Genomic DNA, 26,970 nt, shown 5'->3' with positions numbered 1-26,970 from the left:
AGAAGTGTTGATACCAACCAATCCTAACCCCCCACCAACCCCTCCATATCCCACACCCCGGATTGTAAATAATGTAAATAATTCAATGTATACACTCTGATGATTATCTTGTGTGATGACTGTAGTATGATGTTAGTATGTATGATAGTATATATCTGTATCATGAATCAATTTAAGTGGACCCCAACTTAAACAAGTTGAAAAACGTATTCGGGTGTTACCATTAAGTGGTCAATTGTACGGAATATGTACTTCACTGTGCAATCTACTAATAAAAGTTTCAATCAATCAATCAAATCAGCCATCCGCTGAGTCTTCACTTCCTCATTCGGGCTCTGCGGATATGAACAAAATGATTGGCTGATTTGGCTGTCAATCTAGGATTTTGGGACATTCCCTTTCCGATTTCTGGAATTGTAAATTCTTTCGGCTTTTGTTTTTGTGTTTTCTGAACATGTAAAGTGTTTTGTATTTAGTTTTTGTGTTTTCTGAAATTGAAAAGTGTTTTGTATTTTGTTTTTGTGTTTTCTGAAATTGAAAAGTGTTTTGGGTCCACGTACCTTCCGTTCATTCTATTTCCAATTCTTAAACGCAAATCAAAAAACTAAATTAGGGCCGTTTTTCGATTTTTTATTATTATATGGCAGATTTTAAAACAAACAAAAAAGGGTTAATTTTCATTAAAATATTGCCATAAAATAAACCTTTGTGCTATTTTCCTTTTATGGATTTTCATTTTTACAGATAAACACAATTATCCAATTGAAGTTCATCCAAAATGCAAAAATGCGTGGTTATCTGTGTGATGACAAATTGAACCGGAAGTAGTATTTTAGCTTTTCCTATGAGTTTAGCATGTTTTTAGCATAACGGTAACATATTTGTTCAGCAGGAGTCTTATTGTCGTTTTTGAAAAAAAAAGTCATTCAAAAGTTGTTCAACTTTTGTTTCAGAAATGAAAATAGAAAAAATGGCCCGAAATTAGTTTTTTGATTTGCATTTAAGAATTGGAAATAGAATGACCGGAAGGTACAAGGACCGTTTTGTATTTGGTTTTTTCTGAAATTTAAAAGTGTTTTTTTTTTTTTTTTTTTTTTTTTTTTTTTTAAATGTGAAGTGTTTAGTTTTTCGTTATTTTGTTTTGTGAAATTGTAAGTTGTTTTGGATCCGTGTACCTTCCTATTCTTCTATTCTATTTCAAATTCTTAAACGCAAATCAAAAAATAATTTCGGACCATTTTTTCTATTTTCATTTCTGAAACAAAAGTTGAACAACTATTTAATTATTATTTTTTAAAACGACAATAGGACGCCTGCTGAACAAATATGTTACCGTTATGCTAAAAACATGCTAACGGCAAAGTAAAAGCTAAAATACGGCTTCCGGTTCAATTTGTCATCACACAGATAACCACGCATTTTGGATAAACATGAATTGGATTTTTGTGTTTATCTGGAAAAATTAAAATCCGGAAAAGGAAAAAATCACAAAATAAAATATTATGGCAATATTTTAATGAAAATTAACCCTTTTTTGTTTGCTTTCAAATCTGCCTTATATAGTAAAAATCGAAAAACGGCCCTAACTTTGTTTTTTGATTTGCATTTCAGAATTGGAAATAGAATGAACGGAGGGGCACACGGACCGTTTTGACTTTTCTTTTTTTTTTTTTTTTTTTTTTGGAATTGTAATTTTTTTCAACAAGCATTAGTGTTTTGCACTTCCGGGCCATCGCACTTTTTTCTGGCTTGACCACCTGCCCCTCAAAATGAGCCTGGTGAAGTTCAATGGCAAAATCTCCCCTTTTTTGGGCATTTTATAATGATATTGAACGAGAGAGCGATGGGAAAGACCGGCAAAAACGGGAGGGTTGCCAGGTATGTGTTGATATAATGAATAAGATACAAGCCACGTTGGAAAAACATGAACGGGCCGGTGAGTCGTTCTGCTCTACTGACCTAGTTGGACTCGCGCTGACAGTTTAGTCCATCGCTTTTTCCTGTCGTCTCGTCGAGTCTTGTCTATGGAGGAGCAGCTTTTCCGCAAGTTACCTTCAGAATAAAGCGAGTATACAATACGCTGACTACAAATGACATATTTAAAATAAGAATGTTTGACGTTTAATTGATATTTAATATATATGTTTATTTTATATGTTTGTCGATACGACAATAAAATCCAAGGTTGGCTCGATATCCAGTGGATAGTTTCACTAGCGGAAGCGGAACTTCAGCTAGCTTGACGCTAGGTGTTAGCAGCCCGAAGTAGCAAAACAACGCCGAAGCGGACTATTCCACTTTCCCCCCCTCAAATATGAGATGAACCTACTACTATTCGGAACGCTAACTCGTTTTTGGAAGACGCGTGACTACATCTGAGCTGCCAAAGTTGACACTTCAGTTGGTTTTGACCAAGAGGCTCTAATCCAAGTCACAAGACTTCACCGGCAGTCTTCTTCAGGTAATTTTTGGCCTTTGAACGCACCATTAATCCCTCGGCTCTACCTGCAAATAGTCGCATGTTTGTTTATAATTTGGGCGACTAGATTAGGAGACACACACTCATGCAAACACACACACGCCGCAGGAGGAGCTCAGCGCGATTTAAATATTTGCCAAAAATGTCCCGGAAGTGGAGACACTCTGTCATCGAAGCTTGCGACAGTCAGCACAGTCCAGCAACTCTCGCCACAATAATGACGTCAATATGAGTCACTTCTGGTCTTACTGGCGTCGTAGACATGGTGCGGTTGGAGGTAACACCACCGGGAGTTCAACGTGAGTCTCTTCGGACATTAAAGTGTGTGTCTCTCTTAACAGGCGGGACGGTGATGGAGCACCGAGGGGGTTACAGTGGTGGAGTAGGAGGTGGCAGCAGTGAAGACGACGATGATGAGATGGTGGACATCGCCGGGGCAACGCTGGACCTGTCTTCCACGGATGACGTTCCTCCACTCAGTCCAGGTAATAACACTCTAAAAACTTACTGTAACTTCCATCCATCTTCTTCCGCTTATCCGAGGTCGGGTCGCGGGGGCAGCAGCCTAAGCAGGGAAGCCCAGACTTCCCTCTCCCCAGCCACTTCGTCCAGCTCCTCCCGTAACTTGTTCTTGGGATACATTTTAATACTCTAAAACAGGGGGTGTCAAACTCACTTTAGATCGGGGGCCACACTAAGAAAAATCTACTCCCAAGTGGGCCCGGACTGGTGAAATCAAAACACGATAACTTAAAAATAAAGACAACCTCAGATTGTTTTCTTTGTTTTAAAAATAGAACAAGCGCATTTTGAAAATGTACAAATCATAATGTTGTTGTTTTTTTACACTTACACGTTGCGGTTAACAGTATTCTATCTTTATTTGTCATTATTTATACTTTCTGAATAAATGATGTGATGATGTTCATCGGTCAACTCATTGGTGTTCATTTTCAATCTACCAAGATAAAAAAATAATATCAAATTCAAATTACAGGATGTTATTCATGTAGTTTGCTCATTTTCCTCGACTGGTGCACTAACATGTTTATTTTTATTTTTTTACATATGTAGCATAATCTACAAAGATACAAAGAATTGCTATTGCGACATCTAGTGAACACATTTAGAACAGCAGTTTATTTCATTCCAAAATTCCGGCTCATTTTTATACTTAGCAAACTCATCCCGTGGGCCGGATAAAACCTGATCAGGCCTTACGTTTGACACCCCTGCTCCAAAAGCTCATTGAAGATCCTTAGAGCACAAGTAATCTACTGTATTTAATTATTCTGCAAAAACACAAGTCCAAAGATCCTCTCTGTATGACAAGTGTTCTCCTATAGGACCTACTGCAAAAACATTTGTCAAAGTTTATCATCTTTCTTACGGGTGCGCTCTTTAATAATCTGCAAAAAAAGCTTGTTGAAGATCCTTTTTATGACCGGAGCAATTTGCTGTTTTTAGGAATCTACTGCAACGATCCTCTTTATGGCAGGAGCGTTGATGTTTTTAAGGACCTACTGGAAAAAAACACTAGAATCTATGACGGAGGTGCTTTGTTGTGTTTAAGGTCTGCTGAAAAAAAAACTTGTCAAAAATCATTTGACAGAAGCTGTTTGCTTTTTTTGAGGGCCGACGACAAAAACACAAGTCAAACATAATCTTTATGATATGAAAGCCTTGCTGATTTTAAGAATCTGCTGCAATGATGTCAGCATTATTATCATAGCAAATGCTGAAGAGGCCAGTGTACCTGTAGTGTCGTGTTGAATGCTGCTGCAATGACAGGAAATGAGCAAGTACTTTCATTCTGTGGCAACTTTTTAAACACTTTTTACAAAGTTGGTCTGTACGTGACCAAGAAGTACACGTTCACTGATAAGAAGTTAGCGTGTGTGTGTGACTTGCCCTTACTAAGTCACGGTCATGCATCTGAATAATCAGTTACTCCGAGTGCTTGCCTTCAATCATTCTTTACTGCCTTATGGTAGCTCATCTTAATTTTCCTTATGTATTGTTTGCTACGTTTTAGCTAAGATAATTGCTATAGCGCCCCCTTTTGCATTTGCATATATTTTTCCCAATAACTGTTTATATTTGTAACCTCTGTGGGATAAAAAAAAAAAAGTTGTTCAAAATATATTAGTCTACATGTAGACCTTCAGGGCTCTTTAGCTGCTATCCTGGGTTTTTCTTTCGTTTCTACCTCCCTAAGTTGTCTTCCTATAAATCTTGTTGTCGAACAGGTCTGACGCTTAGAGCTTGTACAACCTGTTGTGCGTTCCTTAGCATGTGCTGTTCGCAGAGAATACAGAAGTGCCATTGTTTAGCCTGAGGATGTTTTATATACTGGACATATGGCAGACAACAATGAATCCAATCCAATCCCCTTTTAGCACTATTAACAACAAAACTGTCTCCAGAGTGCTGCACATAAAAAAGAAACCATAAAAGTTACTTGATACGTGATTTGATGTGTTCTAATAGAATGTTATGATGATCAGCATCCATAGTTAACAGATGACAACGAGGGCTGTCTCAGTAGAGTGATCTGCCCTCAACCCGACTGAAAGGGTTCACAAAAAATGTTTACGTGCTAATTATTCATTGAGCTGCTGTGAAACAATGTTTTCAAGAATTTTTGAGATAAACAGGAGGTGTGACACAGGCCTGTAGTTTAGCAGGTCAGAATCGAGGTTAGATCTTTTAAGCAGAAGATGAATGACCGCTATTTTGAATGCTAAGGGAGTAGTACCAGAGGAGAGTGGTAAGTTAATATTTCGCACTGATCCTAATATTACAAACAGCTCCTTGATGAGTTTCCCAGTAAGTGGGTCAAGTAGACGTGTTTGTTTTGTGCAATTAATAAGTTGCAAGAGTTCCTGTAGTGTTAATTCTTCAAATTGAGAAATATTATTTTGGAGGGCATTTGCCATAACACATACATTCTTGTCTTTGTTTATAGGACCCGGTTGGAGATGTGAAGTGTCTTTAATCTCCTTTCTAATCAGCTCAATTTTCTTAGAAAATAAATGCATAAAGTCATCAGACGAGTGGGTGGAGCTACTGGGAGAAGACCCGATGCTACTGTGTTAAACAAATATTTAGGATTTATTTTATTGAGGTGGATGTGATTACAGTAATAATTACTTTTAGCTAAGGCAAGAGCATGTTTATAGGTTATTAAACTATCACTCCATGCCAAACGAAATACCTCTAGTTTCGTCACACGCCATTTGCTTTCCAGCTTTTTACATGATAAAGAACTCTGGTTTCTTCCATGCCTCTTAGGGGCTTTTTTTTTTAGTTTTAACAGTGCTGTATTATCAATGGCCTTGCGTAAAGTGAATGGTTGTCCACCAACGCTTCCCATCCAACCTGATGGAGATTGAGAGGTGCTGCAAAGAGGAATGGGCGTAACTTCCCAAAGATATGTGTGCCAAGCTTGTGGCATTGGTTTCAAAAAGACTTGAGATGGTTTGCTGCCAAAGGTGCGTCAACAAAGTATTGAGCAAAGGCTGTGAATACTTATGTACATGTGATTTCTTAGTTGTTTTTTTAATACATATGCAAAACCCCTAAAAAAAACTTTCGAATTATGATTATTGTGTATTGTTTGTAGAATTTTGAGGAAAAAATTAATTTATTCAGTTTTGGAGTAAGGCTGTTGTATAACAAAATGTGGAAAAAGTAAAGCGCTGTAAATACTTTCCAAATGCACTATATGAAAACTCTTTCCGGATGCAGTGTATGAAAACTCCATTGTTATAGAAGCCATTTATCACATTCAACTATTAAGGAGCAGGACATGAGGACACAAATGTTATCAACACTACCATAGTTATGTGAGCTACAATGCTAACACTACTGTCATAGTTGAACAATGACATTATGCGAGGCGAGCCAGTCGCTGGAAAAAAAAACAAAATGATCAAACTCATGACTGTAGCATACTGAGAAATAGTTGGTAGATATGTTTTTTTTAATTAGATTTGAAGCAAAGCCTAGCCCTTTTACAAAGTGGTGTGAGTTCGTCGCGAGGGGCGGGTTGGAGATGGCAGCATGTCCACGAGGAATGACGGTTTTTCTTCATAATGTCATGAAAAGCCATTCGAGTGTCTCTTCCCTCAAAAGTGGAACAAGTGAGGGAGGTAATAGATTTTGTTCATCTTTGGTGTTAGATTTTCATACATATTCTAGAAGACAATTTGAGTGGAGTCGTTTTTATTTCATTTAGATAAACGCAACCTTCAGAAGCTGTTACCACCATCCAAAGGTTATATTACCCACTAACAACGCCTACAAGCCAATCAATATTGGTGTCGGCCAATCAAGAAAGACCGAACAGGCGCAACTCTGCCAATTACTGCTGCCAGCGTTCCCATTCTCTGGATAGAGCAGAAGCGTTCCGTCCAGTTGTTGTTCTGTTAGCTCTGTTTGAGACCGAGACATGGATTGGAAGTGCTGGAGCAAGCAACTGCTGGAGGAGGAACTGGGAGAATGTGGTGAGTAGAAAGACGGGCGGAAGAAGGCTGATAATAGGTAAACTCTGCACTCTCCAATGAGGTGCAAAGGTCATTAAGTCTCGTGACGATCCTGAAGGGCTGCCGGTATTTCTCTATTTGATGTTTTGGTACAAACATGCTGTGTTTTTAGCGGATCTGACCTGTCCAGGTGAATTACTTCTTAGGCTTTCAATTTTAATTAATTTAGGGTAGCCTCTTGAAATGCAGCATCTCGTTTTCAAGGAGGTCTCTATACAAATACAGAAAACATACAATGCAATAAAACACAAAAAACACTGCTCTACCCCTTCCACATCACTCTTGCAATTTCAAGGATTATGTGTAATCAAAGTCAACATATTGTGAACTGAATTGTTGCGCGTAGAAGATTAAGAAGAGCTCTGGCAGTTTTATGGGATATTTTGCTTCGATGTCTGCTTAAAGAACGTGTCTGTGGGCGAGCAGTCGTACACAGTAGTACTGGAACTTTCACTTGAGTTCCTAAAACATTATTTTTACCTATTTTCTGCTCTGTTGTCAATTATTTATTTTTTAACCGTCTATTTTGGCAAATAATTATGACGATTATTACTTTTTGATAACGTTCTGGTCGGATGAATGCGACCTGAGCGCGGCAGCATTCAAATTAAGGATGCATCGCATAGATATTTGATTTATTTTCATATACGAAAGAGGCGTGGGTTGGATATTAAAAATTCGGAATTGCACTGGGCAGCACGGTGGAAGAGGGGTTAGTGCATCTGCCTCACAATACGAAGGTCCTGAGTAGTCTTGGGTTCAATCCCGGGCTCGGGATCTTTCTGTGTGGAGTTTGCATGTTCTCCCCGTGACTGCGTGGGTTCCCTCCGGGTACTCCGGCTTCCTCCCACCTCCAAAGACATGCACCTGGGGATAGGTTGATTGGCAACACTAAATTGGCCCTAGTGTGTGAATGTGAGTGTGAATGTTGTCTGTCTATCTGTGTTGGCCCTGCGATGAGATGGCGACTTGTCCAGGGGTGTACCCCGCCTTCCGCCCGATTGTAGCTGAGATAGGCTCCAGCGCCCCCCGCGACCCCAAAAGGGAATAAGCGGTAGAAAATGGATGGATGGATGGAATTGCACTGTTCACACCGACATGAAAAAATCCGGTACAGGTCGCATATGGGCAAAAAAATCGTAATTGACCTGCATTGTGAACAAGGCCGAGATGAACATGACAGAATGAACATTATTAGGGTATACATTAATGAAAATAATAAAAGAAGTTGCCCTAAAACAGAACCTTGTGGGACACCTCTATCAACTAACATTTGACAGGATTGACGATTATTGACAGAATATTGATATATACTGTGAAGATAAGAGTTAAACTAAAGGACATCATTTTGACTCAGTCCAATATGATGCAGTTTGTCCAGAAAAAATTAAATCGATTATTTGAACAAATCGATCTAGTTTCCCCTTAGCCCCGGGAGAGAAAACAAATCCTTGGAGCCATCCCTGTGCTCATGCCGGCTGCATAAACATTTTCTTTAGGGAAGCAAAGATAGCTAGCCAAGCAACATTGATTGATTGATTGAAACTTTTTAGTGTGTACAGCTCTGGTAATGGGTACATTCGCACCCACCTGCACAAATGTACTTCAAAATGTAACAATCAAAATAAATATGACTTTTTTTTGTTTACTAGGGCATGCATATATAATATTCATTAGTTTGACCATTTAAAATCAACGATAATAAAAAGGAGATGCTTGGAAATAGCATAAAAATGCCCCAAAAACTTGGAAAAACGCGATTCATAGCGTTACTTTTTGGTGTAACCATCATGCGCGTTCTGTTCAGGTATATTTCTTTTATATTTTGATAAATCATCATATTTATGTATTACTAAATTTAAATAGATATTGATCAATCTTTAAGCTGTGTGTATTTGATTTCAGTTTGCTTTTGACATCTTATTTAGAATTGTAGTTTAAACTTTTACAACCTTGTGTTGCGCTCATGATGGCGTAACCAAACTAGATTTAATTTAATTATCTTATTTTGAATATTTATTGCCTTTTTTACATTTAGTATATTTAAATATACTGTGTTTTATGCTTTTTTCTTTTTGGAACATGTACTATACATATAGTACAATAAAGTCCCATATACAAATATGTTTCTAGCAATACTTTAATTTTGCTTTTGAAAGTAACACTCTAATGTCCATTAGTGGAGCTGTACACTAGTAGATTACACAGTACATTACATATTCCGTACAATTGACCACTAAATGGTAACACCCGAATAAGTTTTTCAACTTGTTTAAGTCGGGGTCCACGTTAATCATCCATCCATCCATCCATTTTCTACTGCTTGTCCCTATTCATGGTAATTAATCAATTCATGGTAAAAATACCGCAAGCCATGCATTGGCGACATCAATCTCCAGAAATCTCCAGAGCACGTAGAATGCACAAAAGTGCAAAATATAATATTATGCTAAATCAAAAATAAACAAAGTTCCGTTCATTAAAGTGTCCTGAATGAGATATTGACAGTCACGTGAGCGACAGGTGACGTCAGAGTCAGTTTACGGCAAACAAAAATTAAAGCGACGTAGCACGCAATAAATAAATGAAAAAGTTCAAAGTATTTCAGAGGGAGCAAGGAAAAAAATAAATAATATTGCAGAATAAAAGCCCCTTGGCGATGCTTGAGAAAACTAGTCCACTAAATAAACGACAATAGGGAGGAAAGGATCCGGGCATCCTTGTGCGTAAGATCACGGAAAATGTTCAACTTGTTTTGGAAGTGTAAGAACTTGACCAAAATGAGTCAAATAAACGATCTGTTGCCGGTGGTGAAGTTTGGACCACGATGAAAGGCAATCATGTCCTTTCCTTGAAACGAAGGTTCGAAAAACGGCCTCTGTTCAGCTTTGTCTTTCAGGTATGCAGTTTCTTTTTCCGAAGAGGCCACATTCGTAATGAGGTCAGCAATGTTGTCTTCATTAGAATCGAGTCACGTGTTCACTGAACGTTACTAATGCTCCTTGAATGTTGTTCAGACCAGCTTGAAGGGTCTCGTATGATTTTTTCATCCTAACGAGACACCACTCCAGCTTTGAAGCTCGCCGTTGCGTCACAAAGCAATGCAACCTCGGTTCGTTGCATGGTGAGCGTCGAACAATTTAAGTCGTCAGATGGTAAAAATAGCGAGCTGCAACTTCAAAAAGTAAAAAAAAAACCAGAATAACTTTGGGTTAGGCCATATATAATCAATTTAAAGACGCAGACTGAGGTGAGGTTACTAGCGTTCACGCGCCTGTGGCCATCTTGTCTGACCTTTTCTTTATTGCCTATGTCGTCTTTCTTTTAACGAGAACGGGTTGCCTAAGACAAAGTCTGCTAACTTTAAAACCGATTGCAAAATTCAATTACATTGTGGAAATAGTTCTAGCAGACACATAATTTTTTATCATGTGCTTATTTATCGCTAATGCTTGTTCAATGAAGAAAAAGAGGACACCACAGCAAACAAGAGTGGAACAAGGTGTGTGCTGTTGTTATGGCTACTAAGCACCACCTCTTGCCACCTCCTTCCCTCTTACTCCCCCAGGAGGTTATGAGGAGTACAGTGGCAACGACAGAGGCGACGCTATGAACGGCAATGGCCCCAGCAAGCTTGTGGACCCACTGGAGGACCCGCTGCCCGGCGTGGGCACCTACGAGGACTTCAACACCATCGACTGGGTCCGGGAGAAGAGAAAGGACCGCGATCGACACCGCAGGGTAGCTTTGTTAATCATGCAGTCCAGTGCACACTGCAGGGGGGCGCGTTCTGTATTCTTTTACCAAATCTGCACCAAAGTGTTGGGGCTGGGTCTTCTTCCTTTGCCCGACCCCTCTCCTATCGAGTCAACTGTTTATGCATAATTGTACTTAGTTGCAAACAAATGATAACTTTCTGGTAGATGAGCAGCTACAGTTGTTTTTCTACTTTGCAGATCACCAACAAGAGCAAGCAGTCCACTGGGGCTCTCCTGGTCAGCATCAGTGACGCCTTCTCTGGATGGCTGCTCATGCTGCTGGTGGGACTCATGTCAGGTAAAGTGCAACAACACACGCACACAGCATGTGCAAACCCAAAATGTGTGCACAGCTGCACACTACTTCCGATAAGTCCAGAAATGGATATGGTTCTGTCAAGAGAAATAGAGCTCCAGAGCTAAATTCCTCCCTGTCTTTGCCCTCTTGTGCATATTGGGCTCTATTCTCCCGCTTGCGATGACATGGTTTTTTTTACGACCTTAAAGGGGAACGTCACCTTTTTTGGAATTTTACCTTTTGTTCATAATCATTATAAATGACATGACGACGGATGTATATATTTTTAATGCATTCTAACTCTTAAATAAACGTAAATAAAAATCTGCCTAAAGCGGCGCCAATGAGATGTCATTTATTCCGCCCATAAAACCCAATAAAAACATCAAAAAAGCGCCAACAATGCTCTATTTACATTTTGTGACTTGAGTATTAACCAAGTATTAGTGATATTATTATAAGCGCTAACGCAGACAAACTATTTATAGCGGTGCCGTGATCACTACCGTGTGTGCCGTCGTTTACATCGAGTGGTAAGCTGCTTCTTCGCTTCCTTAGCTTGTGAAAGTTGATTTTATATCAGGCCGTATCTGGGCCGAAAACAAGTTTAATCTGGCCCGCAAGATCTATTCATTCATTTTCTACCGCTTATCCCTTTCGGGGTCGCGGGGGGTGCTGGAGCCTATCTCAGCTGCATTCAGGCGGTAGGCGGGGTACACCCTGGACAAGTCGCCACCTCATCACAGGGCCAACACAGATAGACAGACAACATTCACACTCACATTCACACACTAGGGACCATTTAGTCTTGCCAATCAACCTATCCCCAGGTTTGCTAAGTATACAAATTAGCTGCATTTTTAAAATGAAATAAACTGCTGTTCTAAATGTGTTTACTGGATGTGGCAATAGCAATTAAAGTGTAACCAATGCCACACATGACATCGTTTAAAGATATGTCAGCTGACTTTGAGTGCCTTTTGGATTGGCTGCCGCTACTCCAATCAGCGCAGGTGAAAGCAATCAGCTGCTCCTGTTGTGACGCACAATACCTTCTTTCATTGTAAATTATCCACTCAACGGATAAAATGGGAAGACTTAAGTCAACTTCACCATCATCTTTGTAGTTAAAGAGTTCCATGCAGCGCTGGCAATTGGTTGAATGCATGATGTGCGTGCCCAGAACTAATTTAAAACGTGTGTTTCGACATTAGTAGTGTTTGTTCTATTTTATTTCATTAGTTATGTTACCTTGATTGTCATTTTGATAACTGTTTTGCTTGAATTATACTTTTAATATTTGAATGATGATAAAATAATGTTTTGTGGCAGTATGCAGACTTCACCAATGTAGCGGTTTGAGGAAACACTCGATTGCTTTTCCTAACATGAGAAGTCAAAACGGGAAGTGCTTAAAGTTTAACAGCTTTGTAAAAACAAAGTCTAAGTTCGTTGTGTTCATGGTGTTTTTGAAACTGCACCAATTTTTTTCCTCAGAATTTTCAAATAACTTGATAACTAGTGTTTTGCCAAAATAATTATCTGTAATATGTACATTTTCAGAATGTGCTTGTTCTATTTTTGGTTAAAGTAAGACAAAGAAAAAATAAGAAGTTGTCTTTATTTTTAAGTTTTAATGCCATGATTTTACCAGTCTGACCCGCGTGGGAATGGATTTTCCTCCAATAGGCCCCGGACCTAAAATTAGTTTGACATCCCTGTTCAAGATCATAAATCATGCCTTTCACCTGGATAGTAGAAGGACAACGAGTATTCCGAGAAGTTGGTACACTTTTACAGCTAATTTAGACCCGGAAATGGCAAAATGACTCATAATCGTGGGGATTATCAATCATTTTTAATCCAACGAAATTCTATCAATCAGCATCCTAATGACAGCAGACATTATACAGTAAGTTATGTTTTTAGCTCTCATAAAGTCTGCAATGAGTAGTAAGTAGTGATAAAGTGGGAATAAAAAAGTTAACTGTGTTTTTGAAATGAATGCGCCGCATATGCTTAAAATGATAAATACTTTTTAAGGGCTTTTATAGGCAGAATAGAATGGCCTCCATTGTAAGCAAATTTTTGAACGCATTTATTTAATATTTAGAATGCATAAAAAAAAGTAAAACATATGTGTTCTTGTCTTGCATAAGGATTGTGAATGATAGGCAAAATTAAAAAAAAAGGTGCAGTTCCCCTTTAAAGTTATGCACGTTCCTCTTATTTGTAATCCTCAATCCAGCCTGCGGACACCCCCACCCTGCGTAAGCGAGGCAAAAGGGCTTTAGTCGTGAATGAAAGCAGGCTCAATGAGCCGGACTTTGCCGTCACAGTTGAGATTTTTACTGACACTTGTGAATGCCATTGAAATCTATGAGGAAGACAACCCTGAATTTGAAAACTCCGTACCAATCCAGGCAGTGCTTGTCAAGTTTGTGTCAGCATGCATGCGCAACAGCGTCTTCTTTCAGCTTGATGTAACTCAGTACATGAAACTTTGTTTCACTTGTTATTACAACCAACCGCCCTGATGTTATTTGTGATATTAAGAGTTGTGTTAAGTATAAATGTTTGTGAAGCCGTGATGCGTCAGAATGTGTGTTTTTGTATGCGCGTGTGTGCTTGATAGGGAGAGCGTGACAGTTAGATATTAACTGTTAAAAATAAATTGATAGACGCTAAATTAAATGTTTTTTTCTGTTTAATAGTCACAAAGTTTAATGATGGCCTCACAGTACAGATCAAATCATGCATTATATATAGGTCTGTGCCAGAATGTCCACACACGGCTAAAATGCTCTTGTCGTACTTGTTTTCTCTCGCACTCAACCTGACGAGACTCATCTCAATGGATGTTTCCACGTGTCTCAATTGAAGTGATTAGAATAGATTTTAATATCTTTCTGGAAGTTTTTCTAAAATCATTTTATTACGTGTGGTGTCCACTGCATCCAAACCTCAACTGCAATATGTTTCACCTTCCCGGGACACTGGTCTGCAGCCTCAGAAGTGTGTTAGAACAAAAGTACCTCAATGATAGGAGAATTTGCGCAAACACGGATTTGACAGGGAACGCCCACATTTAAGGGTTTCTCCACCCAGAGTGTGCATCTTTGATGAAGACGCGCAGTAACAGACTGAAGTTGAGGCGGCCAAAATCCGTGCAGGTTTTTTCACTTAAGCACATGTGAGAATAGGCCCATTAAGGACAAGAAGTGAAAGTAACTTATTTGTGGTTGCTATGATATGGACAATGGATAGGAATAAATAAGCGTTTTGCACATGTTGAATTGTGTACAAGATATGAATGTATTCTGATATGTGTAAATCTGTTTGAAATAAACTATAGTACTACTCCTACTCTTAGGCACTCTGGCCGGTGGAATCGACATCACAACCCACTGGCTGACGGACTTGAAGGATGGCGTTTGTCTTGTCGGCTTCTGGTTTAACCACGAGCACTGCTGCTGGACCTCAAATGAGACAACCTTCCAGGAGCGCGACCAATGTCCACACTGGAAGAGCTGGGCCGAGCTCATTACAGGGACCTCAGAGGTAGAATAAAACAGAGTGGCCACCTGTATTTTGATTATGCTCTCATGTTTGATGACTGTAAAGAGTTCTATTCGATGATAGTATTATATTTTATTCTATAGTCATCAACAACAATTAACAATATTATTTGTCAGACATAATGATAAAAATAATCTCAGATGAGATAATAATAATAATACTATTATTATTATTGTTATAATAATCATCATCATTCAAATTAATGAGAAGATCCCTAATCAAATACATAACTTGCATGATATGTTTTGCACTGACTGCAGGACTTAAAACAGGAGTTTGTCTCCATCTGTTGGCTTTAAACTGTCTTACAGGGTTCGTCTGCTTATGTCGTCAACTACCTGATGTACATCTTTTGGGCTCTTCTCTTTGCTTTTTTGGCCGTGACACTGGTCAGGGCCTTCGCTCCGTATGCATGCGGATCTGGTATTCCAGAGGTAAGAGACACATCTATACAAACCATAAACATGTGGTCCTGTGCTTGTGTTTTTCTCTCTCGCTTTAATTTCCGAGCAAGCAGAGAGCTGGAGATTTTGTTTCGGTCTCAGTCCAAAGCACACAAACACAACTATTTCCTGCTCAGGAGGCCATTTCTTCACTCATGCTTTTCAAACACAAATCAGATCAGAATATTTTTTTTATTTAAACCGTTGCTGAAAGGTCAGATGATGGTCAAATATCCAAGGTGCATCAAATTTGATGCTTCTTGCAAACATAACATTAATAAATACAAAAGCTTCATCCACAATTTTTTTTCCCTTTTTAAAGATTAAAACCATCCTCAGCGGCTTCATCATCCGTGGCTACTTGGGCAAGTGGACCCTGATCATTAAGACCATCACGTTAGTGTTAGCCGTCTCGTCCGGGCTCACCCTGGGCAAGGAAGGCCCTCTGGTCCATGTCGCATGTTGCTGCGCTAACATCCTGTGTTACCTCTTCACAAAGTATCGCAAGAACGAAGTCAAGCGGCGAGAGGTAAAACTTTGTTTGCATCAGTTGTGTTTTTATTAGGGCTGTCAAAAAAAACCCGTTAACAACGGTAATTATTTAATTAATTAATTAATATTTTTAACGTGATTGATTGAGGCATGCAAGACTCACAGAAGTAGGTTTTAGCTTAATTTCCACTTTTATTTCATTTGGAGCTGTTAGTAAACAAAGTATGTTAAACAACTATCTGTATAGCTGTCTGTCTATCATTCTATTGTGCCTTTCTGTACAATATAGTGAAAATGGGTGTATTTCATACATACTTGCAAATGGTGAAAAATCATAATTAATTGATTTGTAAACATATCTGATTTGAAAATGTTAAACATATGACAGCCCTAGTTTCTATAAAAATATATTTTTCATGCAATGCAGGTGTTGTCTGCAGCAGCTGCAGTGGGTGTGTCAGTGGCGTTTGGAGCCCCAATAGGAGGTGTCCTTTTCAGTCTGGAAGAGGTAAATGTTATTATCAATGTATGAAGTTATTTATTGACCAAAGATTCTGTCAGTATTTAGAACAACACAAAGAAAAGAAGTTTGATTAGATTGACACAAGCTTAACATGAAAGAGAACGTTGTTTTTTTCCCCACTGTTCTGTTACAAGTTATATTTATCAGCACCAGACCGCTAATACCATCCATCCCTTTTTTTGTTTTTTGCTCCACTTAATTACACAGCTGGCGCCAACATGGCCCGTAATGAGCTTAATTTTGGCATGTACCTCATCTAGTTCCTCTTGAATTACTCTGAATGTAGCCCATAAAGCATGTAAACACTAGCAATAATTTAGTTGGGACCCGTTTCCAATTCTTCTTTTTCAGGTGAGTTACTACTTCCCTCTGAAGACTCTCTGGCGTTCGTTCTTTGCCGCCCTGGTGGCCGCCTTCACCCTGCGCGCCATCAACCCGTTTGGGAACAGCCGCATGGTGCTTTTCTACTTGGAATTTCATGCTCCCTGGCACTTTGTGGAGTTGGGGCCTTTCATCCTGTTGGGCATATTTGGGGGCCTGTGGGGGGCACTGTTCATCAAGGCTAACATCGCTTGGTGCCGCAGACGTGAGTGGTGTTTATTTGCATGTTCTTTTTTTAAAGGTTCCATATTGTACTCTTTATTATTTTTTTTTAACCATTTGTGTCAGAAATCCAACAATAGGATTTAAAAGTGCTTTTGATAAGCTCTACGGAGAACAGGCTGTTTTCTGTCAAAGTGTGTGTATTAGGGGTGTGGGAAAAATCGATTTGAATTTGAATCCCGATTCTCACGTTGTGCGATTCAGAATCGATTCTCCTTTTTAAAAAATCTATTTATTTTTTTTAATAAAAAAAAAAAAAAAAGTGTTAATTAATCAATCCAGCATAACAATACACAGCAATACCAAAACAATTCAATCCAATTCCAAAACCAAACCCGACCCAGTAACACTCAGAATTGCAATAAACAGAGCAATTGAGAGGAGACACAAACACGACACAGAACAAACCAAAAGTAGTGAAACAAAAATGAATATTATCAACAACAGTATCAATATTAGTTACAATTTTAACATAGCAGTGATTAAAAATCCCTCATTGACATTATATTAGACATTTAAAAAAATAAATAAATAAATAAGAACAATAGTGTCACAGTGGCTTACACTTGCATCACTTCTCATAAGCTTGACAACACACTGTGTCCAATATTTTCACAAAGATAAAATAAGTCATATTTTTGGTTCATTTAATAGTTAAAACAAATTTATATTATTGCAATCAGTTGATAAAACATTGTCCTTTACAATTATAAAAGCTTTTTACCAAAATCTACTACTCTGCTTACATGTCAGCAGACTGGGGTAGATCCTGCTGAAATCCTATGTATTGAATGAATAGAGAATCGTTTTGAATCGGGAAAAAATCTATTTTGAATCGAGAATCGTGTTGAATTGAAAAAAAAAAATCTATTTTGAATCGAATCGTGACCCCAAGAATCGATATTGAATCGAATCGTGGCACACCCAAAGATTCACAGCCCTAGTGTGTATCATGGAACAATTTCCCTTGTGGATCGCTATCTCCAAGAAGTGCATTAGCTGACAGATTTGCATATTCGGGGACATTTTAAATACTGCATCTAAATAATCTATGAGCGTTGTTTTCCCTTCTCACCACCAGGAAAGTCCACCCGTCTAGGTCACTACCCTGTCACCGAGGTGCTGGTGGTCGCCGCACTGACTGCCCTGCTCGCCTTCCCTAACAGTTATACCCGGATGAGTGCGTCAGAGCTGATTTCAGAACTATTCAATGACTGCTCGCTTCTTGACTCTTCCCAACTGTGCGGCTACAAACAAGTGCATGCTTGTGTATGTATGTGTGTATTTGTGTGTGTGTGTACGGGGGGTGTATACAACAATAGTTAGGCGTACATTGCTGTATTTTTGTCCATTATAATAATAATAATACTCTTTTTATAGCCCAGTAATACATCTGAAACAAGTGCGGGCAACAGCCTGGCGGACCGTGCTGCTGGAGAAGGTCTCCAGACAGCTCTTTGGCAGCTGGCCTTGGCCTTGATTTTCAAGATGTTGATCACTATCATCACTTTTGGCATAAAGGTCAGTGTGTCTCACACACATGCGACTGTGTCCACATTGAGTAGAGACACCTCACAGGGTTTTTAATCATTTCACACTGTTGTGTCTGCACACATTTTCTTTTATTTTTGACCAATGTCTTTGTCGCAGATACCTGTATGCCTCTTACAAAGATCATTTTGGCACATTTTTTAATTGAGTTAGACTACTTATTATAACTGTTATTATTAATATTGACCCTAATTTACATCAGCACCAAATCCTTCATCTGTTTGATTTTGCTAATGCAATATTCACTAGCACAGTGTTTTTCGACCTTTTTTGAGCCAAGGCACATTTTTTGCGTTGAAAAAATCCGTAGGCACACCACCAGCAGAAATCATTAAAAAATTAAACTCAGTAGACAGTAAAAAGTCGTCGCAATTGTTTGATATGAATTCAAACCATAACCAACCATGCATCACTATAGCTCTTGTCGCAGAGTAGGTCTACTGTTCCGACCTGTCACATCACGCTGTGAGTTATTTTGAGTTCTATGCTGTTTTCCTTTGTGCAGTGTTTTAGTTCTTGTCTTGCGCTCCTAATTTTGGTGGCTTTTTCTGTTTTTTTTGGTATTTTCTTGTTGCAATTTCATGTCTTCCTTTGCCGCATCTACTTTGTTTTAGCAATCAATAATATTTCAGTTGTTTTATCCTTCTTTGTGTGGCAATGTTGATTGTCATGTCATATACGGATGTACTTTGTGGACGCCGTCTGTGCTCCACACCCTGTAAGTCTTTGCTGTCGTCCAGCATTGTTTTTGTTTACTTTGTAGCCAGGTCAGTTTTAGTTTTGTTCTGGATAGCCATCCCTAAGCTTCAATGCCTTTTTTTAGGGGCACTCACCTTTTGTATTTTTGGTTTAAGCATTAGATATCTTTTTACCTGCAAGCTGCCTCCCGCTGTTTCTGACATCTACAAAGCAAATAGCTACCGGCTTCCACCTACTGACATGGAAGAGTATTACATGGTTACTCTGCCGAGCTCTAGACAGCACCGACACTAAACAACAACACATAATTTGCAGACTATAATTACTGGTTTGCAAAAAATATTTTTAACCCAAATAGGTGAAATTAGATCATCTCCCACAGCACACTAGACCGTATGTCGCGGCACAATAGTGGTTGAAAAACATTGCACTAGCAAATCAAGGAAAAAAAGGAAAAATCAATTGCTCTCAAAATAATAAAGTCCATAGCAAAAAAGATAGCAGTAGTGTCAATGTGTCTGCGTCCAATCCAGGTCCCGTCTGGGCTTTTCATCCCCAGCATGGCGGTGGGTGCCATAGCGGGAAGGCTACTGGGCGTCGGCATGGAGCAGTTGGCCTACTACAACCACGACTGGTTCATCTTCAAAGGCTGGTGCACGCCGGGCGCCGGTTGCATCACCCCGGGGCTCTATGCCATGGTGGGCGCCGCTGGTTGTCTTGGTGAGAGACTACTTACTTAATCACTTCATCGAGTTAGTTCTAAGTTATTCATGTCCAATTTTAGTTTTTTCTTCCTCTATTCATCACTTGGAGGACACTAAAATGTTCTCATCTCATTGTTTCCACTTACTGAAACTGTTGGGACTAATCAATGGACAAATGTCTTGATGTGGTGGTGACGTCTCATGTTAATTTGTGGTTTGGAGAAAACAGACGTGTGCTAAATCTAACTGCACACCAGAAGTAGAAGGTTCTCACGGTTACAAACTTAGTATTTAATTAAATTCTTTCCTCTGGTCACTAGAGGGCGTTGCGTCTTGTTTTTCCATGTAGAAAGCCTGCCAGAAGCATGCAGTTGGCAAGCATGGCAACACACTCTGCCTACCTTTTTTTTTTGGACATAAAAATTTGCTGACAAAGGATAGTTTGGACAGTTTTGACATATTTGACGAATGCTTACAAACTTATCTGGAGTCCTCCACTGATGCGACATGTGGATGTTTTCACAAGAATGGTGTCTAGGCTGTGCTGAACTCCAGGGAACCATTTGTGGTGCATGTAATAATCTCATTTTTGAAGTTGCACTAACGAGAAATCTGTCCCACTTGGCCCTCCCCTTAACAAACACACATACACAAACTGCTATAAGAAACATGGAATGGAGCTTGAGTTTTCAACCTTTTTGGCTTAATTTTTCATCCTATCTGAATGTATTAAGAACTGACAATTGTCTAACCAGTCAAGATTCAGTTATGAAAAACATCTTAAAGATCAGGTGCATTCTAACCCCTGGTCCCCGTGTCCACAGGTGGCGTGACACGCATGACCGTATCGCTGGTTGTCATGATGTTCGAACTGACAGGTGGCTTGGAGTACATTGTGCCTCTTATGGCTGCTACTATGACCAGCAAATGGGTCGCAGATGCTTTTGGACGGGAGGGAATCTACGAGGTAGGACTTGTGCGTGTGCAAAATTACCCCCACAAAGCAAAACTGTGTGTGTTTGTGTGATGCAGGCGCATATCCGCCTCAATGGCTACCCCTTCCTGGAGCCAAAAGAGGGGTTTGAGCACAGCAGCCTGGCCGTGGATGTGATGAGGCCCAGGAGGTCAGACCCCAGCCTCGCTGTGCTCACACAGAAGGGTATGACTCTGGGGGAAGTGGAGGTACTGAATTGTTTTATGCTTTACATACTACAAATACAAATTTCTATTCATTCACTGTAGATGTTGTCATGCCTCATTGGGTTTAAAACAGATGTTTAACCAGAGTAGGTGAACATTTGTAAAATATAGGTAAACATGTCTCTCAAATTGTTTTCACAAACATAACGTATTGTAAATAATATATTTTAAGGCAGTAATATAGCCAGGGTGTTTATTTACCAAAAAGAAGATGGGGTGTTAGTTAGAAGCAGGCAATAATTGGAGAGAGTGTATTGAAAACTCATTATACATCGAGTAAAAATTAAGCACAAAATAATGATTTGCATGGAAAGGTCAACATAGCTTTTTTTGACCACATGTTAATTCATCAACAAGCAGATTGCACAAGACAGAAGCAGCAGAACCACTCATGTAGTAGCAGTAAGGGCTAAGCTGCTCAGTCAGCATTATTAGCGCTGATGACTTCTTGTAAACAACAATACATCGACTGTAACACGCACAACTTTCACACCAACAGCTGAGTAGGAACATTTTAAATCAAATGCAGAGGTAGATTAAGCTGCTGGATGCTGACCACTTAAACTGTACATCAGCTATTAATGACAGTGTTTTTTTTACCTGTCTATAATTGAAGAACCTGGCGGCAATTTGTTTTCATAGGCCACTCACCCGACGACCTAATTGGAGACTTAACTGAATTGAGGCGGTAATTGAAGCATTTACATTATTTGTGTGCTTGCTTTTGTGCAGGCGCTGGTGGAGAGCACACAATATGGCGGCTTTCCTGTGGTCATCTCCAAGGAGTCTCAGAGGCTCGTAGGATTTGTGCTCAGAAGAGATCTACTCATATCAATTGGTGTGTGTTTGTGTGTGTCCATGTTGGCAAAGTAAGACACTAAGGACTCCTCCTCTTCCTCTCGTCCAGACAATGCCCGCCAGCGGCAAGAGGGCGTGGTCAGCGCCTCCCAGGTGGTTTTCACCAAGCACGGCCCGAGTCAGGCGCCCGACGCCGTGCCCCACCTTCGCCTCAGAGGCATCATGGACCTGAGTCCCTTCACCGTCACCGACCACACGCCCATGGACATCACAGTGGACATCTTTCGCAAGCTGGGTTTGCGTCAGTGCCTGGTCACGCACAACGGGTGAGGACAGACACACAAAGCAGACACATAAGCGTGAACCCAAGCCGAGTTGGCCCAATCAAAGTTAACCTTGTGTGACGACATGATGAGAACCAGCAACATTTAGTATTGAGAAATGAGGGCCTTAGCCTTCATAATCATCCAGCCATAACTAGTGTGCTCGTTGTTGCAATAGCACTGTGTAGAGAAATACTGAAAAAGCAGTCACCCAAATCCTCCAGAAGAACTTTCTTTGTCTGCATTTAAACACTAGCAAGACAAAACCATGTGTTTTACATCGAGCGAAAATATATGAATGTATCTAATAACACAACATTTTTTCTAGATTACATCGGAAAAGTTTTTTTAATGTTTTTTTTTCTTACCAAGCACTTTCTATATTAGACCTACATTTAATTAAATCAAGTCGACTATTTATCTTAAGTAATATAGCTTAGCTTTCAGTATATATATTACTTAAAGGGGCCATATTCAGATTTTTTTTTCTACATTTAAAAAAAACCTTAACTGTGGTCTACATAACATGTAGGTGGTTTTTTGTCAGAATTTTGCATAATTATGTTTTACAGACCATTTTCAAACCGCTTTCTGACTGTCTCTTTAGGATGTGCCGTTTTGTGTGCGGTCTTATTTACGTGACTGCGTCTTCACCCTGTCAGCTATGTTGTAGTTTTTAGCGCTTTTATATCGAGTCTACTGACAGATATAAGCTGGACTTTCAACTATACGTTACTTCGTATTTGGGCTCGACAATTAATCGAATTTTGATTTCGATTATGGCTCTTCACGATCATGAAAATATAATGATAGAAAAAAATGATTAATGGGCCACGCTACGCGCATGCAAATTCCGGAGCTTGTTACGGTGAAACGGATGAGTGCGCATGTGAGAGAAAAAATGACAATGTCTCCTCGAAGTTTAGGATGTCATCATGGTAACTACTGTTTATTTGACACATCACTCTTATCAATAATCACTAAACTAAAAAAAAAGGAAGGCATGTTTCCCGCGTTGACGTAACCACGGACACAGTCACATAATTGGCCAACAAAATGGAATCCGCTGATAAATACAAAATAACATCAGTGAAATTTACATAAATGTGACTGAAATGCTGTCATTGTGAGGAAAAGGAACATTTGTTTGAGAAAATAATTTGTCTTGACCGCTCATTCATCCCCGAAACACGTCCTGAATTAAACAATGTCGATACAATCACTTGAAACAGCAGCTGCACTACCAAGCTAAAGCTAGCAAGAACAAGCCATACACACACAACACATTATATCTGCTTGTGTTGTTAACGACATCATCGCTGTAAAATATATGGACAAAATTGGAGGACATCATCCTGTAGCTGCAACTTAAAAGTCGCTCTTTTTTTCTATTTTTTTTTTTTTTTTTTAAACAGCCTGAAGTCCTTTCTTTACTCATCAAGCTGAGAACAACAGTATAGCACACTTCCCCCATTCACAATAATAGCCTGGTGTGCAACATCTGGTTTGACTGACAAAATAATAGTTTAAAAAAAGTACCTTACAAAAACATAATGTACTTAAAGCACTTATTGTTATATTTACACAAATATTATGCTTTGACCTAAAATATTGGTCAAAATTGTTTAGAGATGTATTGCATCACTAAATGTGAGGATTTTTGCATTTATATAAGAAACATTCAATTTAAAAAAGTAATTTCACAAAAAGCACACACTATAGTGGTAAAATAAGTACATAAGGTAAAAAAATAGAACTAAAAACAAAAGGGAAAAATTAAATGTTATATATTTTTTTATATTTGCTCTTTGAATTTGTTATTACTATTATACTTGTTGTGATTTATTCATTACTAATTTATATACGTTTTTATTTTATTTTATTTGATTTAAAGTTACATTTTGGTGATAACTGAATATTATTTTTGCCATAATCGTCCAGCCCTACTTTGTTTTACAAATGACAACAGCGGAGGATGCATGTGCATGTACAAGTCAGTCTGCCCCACGACATGAGGATAGAGCAAAATAACAAACAGCGTCGGACTACAATGGTGGACTCACGCAAAGCTCTTCGGATAAAACTTAACCATACATGGAGATATCCACTGAAGTCACTAGCGATAAATACGTCACTAACTATTTTATTCCAAATGGCTTGTCTGGAGGAAGTATAGAAGAAGGCAAGATTGTTTTATAAATATCTCCGCCATGCCTCCATGGTTTGATTTATCATTTTTGGGAATTATAAGGAACCTCAATGCAAAAAAAAACAGGTGCCAACAGGTAAGAATAGTTTGTTTTGCATAATAAACCCCTTTAGGATAAGCAAATTGGTCTAACCTAGAAGGTTTCAGATGGGAAAAAAAGGTATTTTAGGGAGAAATAAGCACTTTTGACCTCTGTTATCATTTTGAACACACTTAATGATGGATGTTTTCACTTACACAATTTAATAGCGGTGGGCAATATTGGAAATTGTGGTATCGATGCGATAGAAAGTAAGATGCAATGCCAGGATTGCGGATACTGATACAGCTACAAATACTTTTTTACTTTAAATTCTTCAAAATCATTGAATGATTTTGCCTTTGATTTGCTGATCATAATTATATTCAGAATAAAACACAGGACTAAGATGTGCAAGCAAAAAACAGTCAATACACTTATATCTGAACAATATTTACCACAACAATAATTTTTTATTTATTTTACATTATATGAAATTCTTGGAGCAAAATAAAGTCAATAGTGCAAAATAAGTCAATAATAACATCCTTCTTTGTCCAAGAAAGAACTGAAACATATATTCTCTAGAGTCTATACACAGTGAAATATTTCAAGAAATATATGTATTTATCAATTACATTATATGTACATCTAAAAAAAAACAGCCATTTAAATATATATATTTTTTTTAAGTTCAACATTGTAAACCAAATAAGAAGATTCACACTCTTGTCAGCATTACCTACAAAAGCTTACTGAGTCTTGAATTGGTCTTTTTGTCTTAATTGAACTCCTGAGATGTTATACCTTTTGCACTATATTCAGATTTTTTGGGATGCACCTCTGTGTCTGGTTGTACACATACAAACAGAAAATTACAAACAATATGAACAATGTAATATGAACAACAAAAAAGATTGTTGTGAAAATAAACATAGAAGATAACTGAAAGGTTTCAATCTCATCATGCCTGTATTGATTCAATACAGATACTAATATTGATATTTGGCACGGGGAAGCGGCGAGCAGCTGTTATTGGTGTGCGCTCACCTCACTGCTTCTCTCTTCTCCCCTGTTGCTGTGTCATTAGGAAGCTTTTGGGTATAATCACCAAAAAGGACATACTCAAACACATGGCACAGATAGCCAACAGAGACCCGGACTCCATCCTCTTCAACTGAGCCCAATGGAGGAAAGACACCGTCCATGCAGCTTTTTGCACACAGAACAATGCTTTTTGTTTGTAGGATCAGGGCCATATTCTGCAAGTCGAAAAAAAAGAACAATGACTCATCCTCCAATTACATGTTGGAACCAGACAGATGTAAGACTCTGGAATATATCACATCTGCTCCATTTTGTTGTTGCGGCCTCCTCCTCCTTGTCCACCAAGCAGAGGATTTGGGTGCAGATATTATTCAGGACGGGAAGAATGTTGGACGTCAGGAGAGATAACGTTGGGAAGCTTGGTGCCTGCCCTGTGGCTGTCAGACGAGCCTAGACAGATTCTCCTGCTGCCCCCTCCTTTTGCGTCAAAGGCCGGGGGCAAGAGATGCGTAGTGTGAGAAGACACTCCGTAACGATGACATTGCAGGGGAATTAACCTACACAAAGAGAATCATTTCACATCTAATTTATGTCAAATTGTTTGTCCTACTAAATTATTTAACTGATTTTAATTTGCTGTCTGTCTTTATTTTTTACTCCAACCTGACCACACCGATATTATTCTGCGCTGTTTCAACACTTTGAACGTCCAATTAAATTCCCTCGGCCTTCATGTTTATCTTTCTTTGTTACATGCCAAAATTGGGTTCTTTGTGAAAAGACGCGTGGAAATGTGAGACGTATGCTTATGTTCTTTCACTAACCTTGGAGGCCAGCTCAAACTTTGAAAAGGTCAAAGAAGGGTAGGACCAGGAGGACTACACTTTATAAACTAAATGACTCTAGAGGAGGTGAAATGGGATGAAAATGCAAAGTTGCAGCTTCCGCTCTTCCAGACCAGTGTTTTTCAACCACTAGAGAATAGAGTATTTGTATGCCAGTGCAGTGTTTTTCAACCACTAGTGTGCCGTGAGATAAAGTCTGGTGTGCCGTGGGAGATTATCAAATTTTACCTATTTGGGTTAAAAATATTTTTTGCAAACCAATAATTATAATTCGCAAATGTGCCGTTGTTGAGTGTCTGTGCTGTCGAGAGTTCGGCAGAGTAACCGTGTAATAGTCTTCCATATCAGTAGGTGGCAGCCGCTAGCTAATTGCTTTGTCGATGTCAGCAACAGGGTTTCTCGTGATCACAATATGCGGGAGGCAGCGTGTAGGTAAAAAGGTATCTTAACACTTAAACCAAAAATAAATGAAAGGCGAGTGTCCCTAATAAAAGGCATTGAAGCTTAGGGATGGTTATGCAAAACGAAACTAAAACTGAACTGACTGCAAAGTAAAGAAAAACAGAATGCTGGATGACAGCAAAGACTTGCAGCGTGTGGAGCAGACGGCGTCCACAAAGTACATCCGTACATGACATAACCATCAACAATGTCCCCACAAAGAAGGATAGCGTCCGCAGAACTTAAATAGTCTTGATTGCGAAAACAAAGCAGATGCGGGGAATAGCGTTCAAGGAAGACATGAAACTGCTACAGAAAAAATCTAAAACACTACACACAGGGAAACACCAAAAATCTCCAAATAAGTCACTGTGTGATATGACAGGTTGTGACAGTACACCTACTTTGAGAC

The 26,970-nt window shown here is 39.0% G+C and overlaps 1 protein-coding gene across 11 annotated transcripts; it reads left to right on the top strand.

Moving 5' to 3' along the window:
- Positions 1-1,718: 1,718 nt before the first annotated feature.
- Positions 1,719-25,904, top strand: clcn5b (chloride channel, voltage-sensitive 5b). Of its 11 annotated transcripts, none has more exons than XM_061960909.1 (17): positions 1,719-1,878; positions 2,821-2,964; positions 10,595-10,767; positions 10,983-11,082; positions 14,456-14,643; positions 14,973-15,095; positions 15,427-15,633; positions 16,024-16,104; positions 16,471-16,705; positions 17,804-17,991; positions 18,103-18,243; positions 19,506-19,692; positions 20,501-20,643; positions 20,709-20,858; positions 21,609-21,714; positions 21,784-22,000; positions 25,316-25,904. In XM_061960909.1, exons 2-17 carry the CDS (start codon positions 2,832-2,834, stop codon positions 25,404-25,406), a joined length of 2,463 nt encoding a protein of 820 aa, XP_061816893.1. In that variant the 5' UTR covers positions 1,719-1,878; positions 2,821-2,831; the 3' UTR covers positions 25,407-25,904. The 11 variants fall into 11 exon arrangements, with proteins under 11 accessions (XP_061816893.1, XP_061816889.1, XP_061816895.1 ...); XM_061960905.2 differs by having other exon boundaries at positions 1,839-1,936; XM_061960911.1 differs by lacking the exon at positions 1,719-1,878 and adding an exon at positions 1,959-2,064.
- The last annotated feature ends 1,066 nt before the right edge of the window (positions 25,905-26,970 follow it).

Source organism: Nerophis lumbriciformis, linkage group LG05 (assembly GCF_033978685.3).
Source record: "Nerophis lumbriciformis linkage group LG05, RoL_Nlum_v2.1, whole genome shotgun sequence".
NCBI classification, from domain to species: Eukaryota; Metazoa; Chordata; class Actinopteri; order Syngnathiformes; family Syngnathidae; genus Nerophis; species Nerophis lumbriciformis.
The sequence above is the reverse complement of the archived record's forward strand: the minus strand, read 5'-3'. Positions and strand labels throughout refer to the sequence as shown.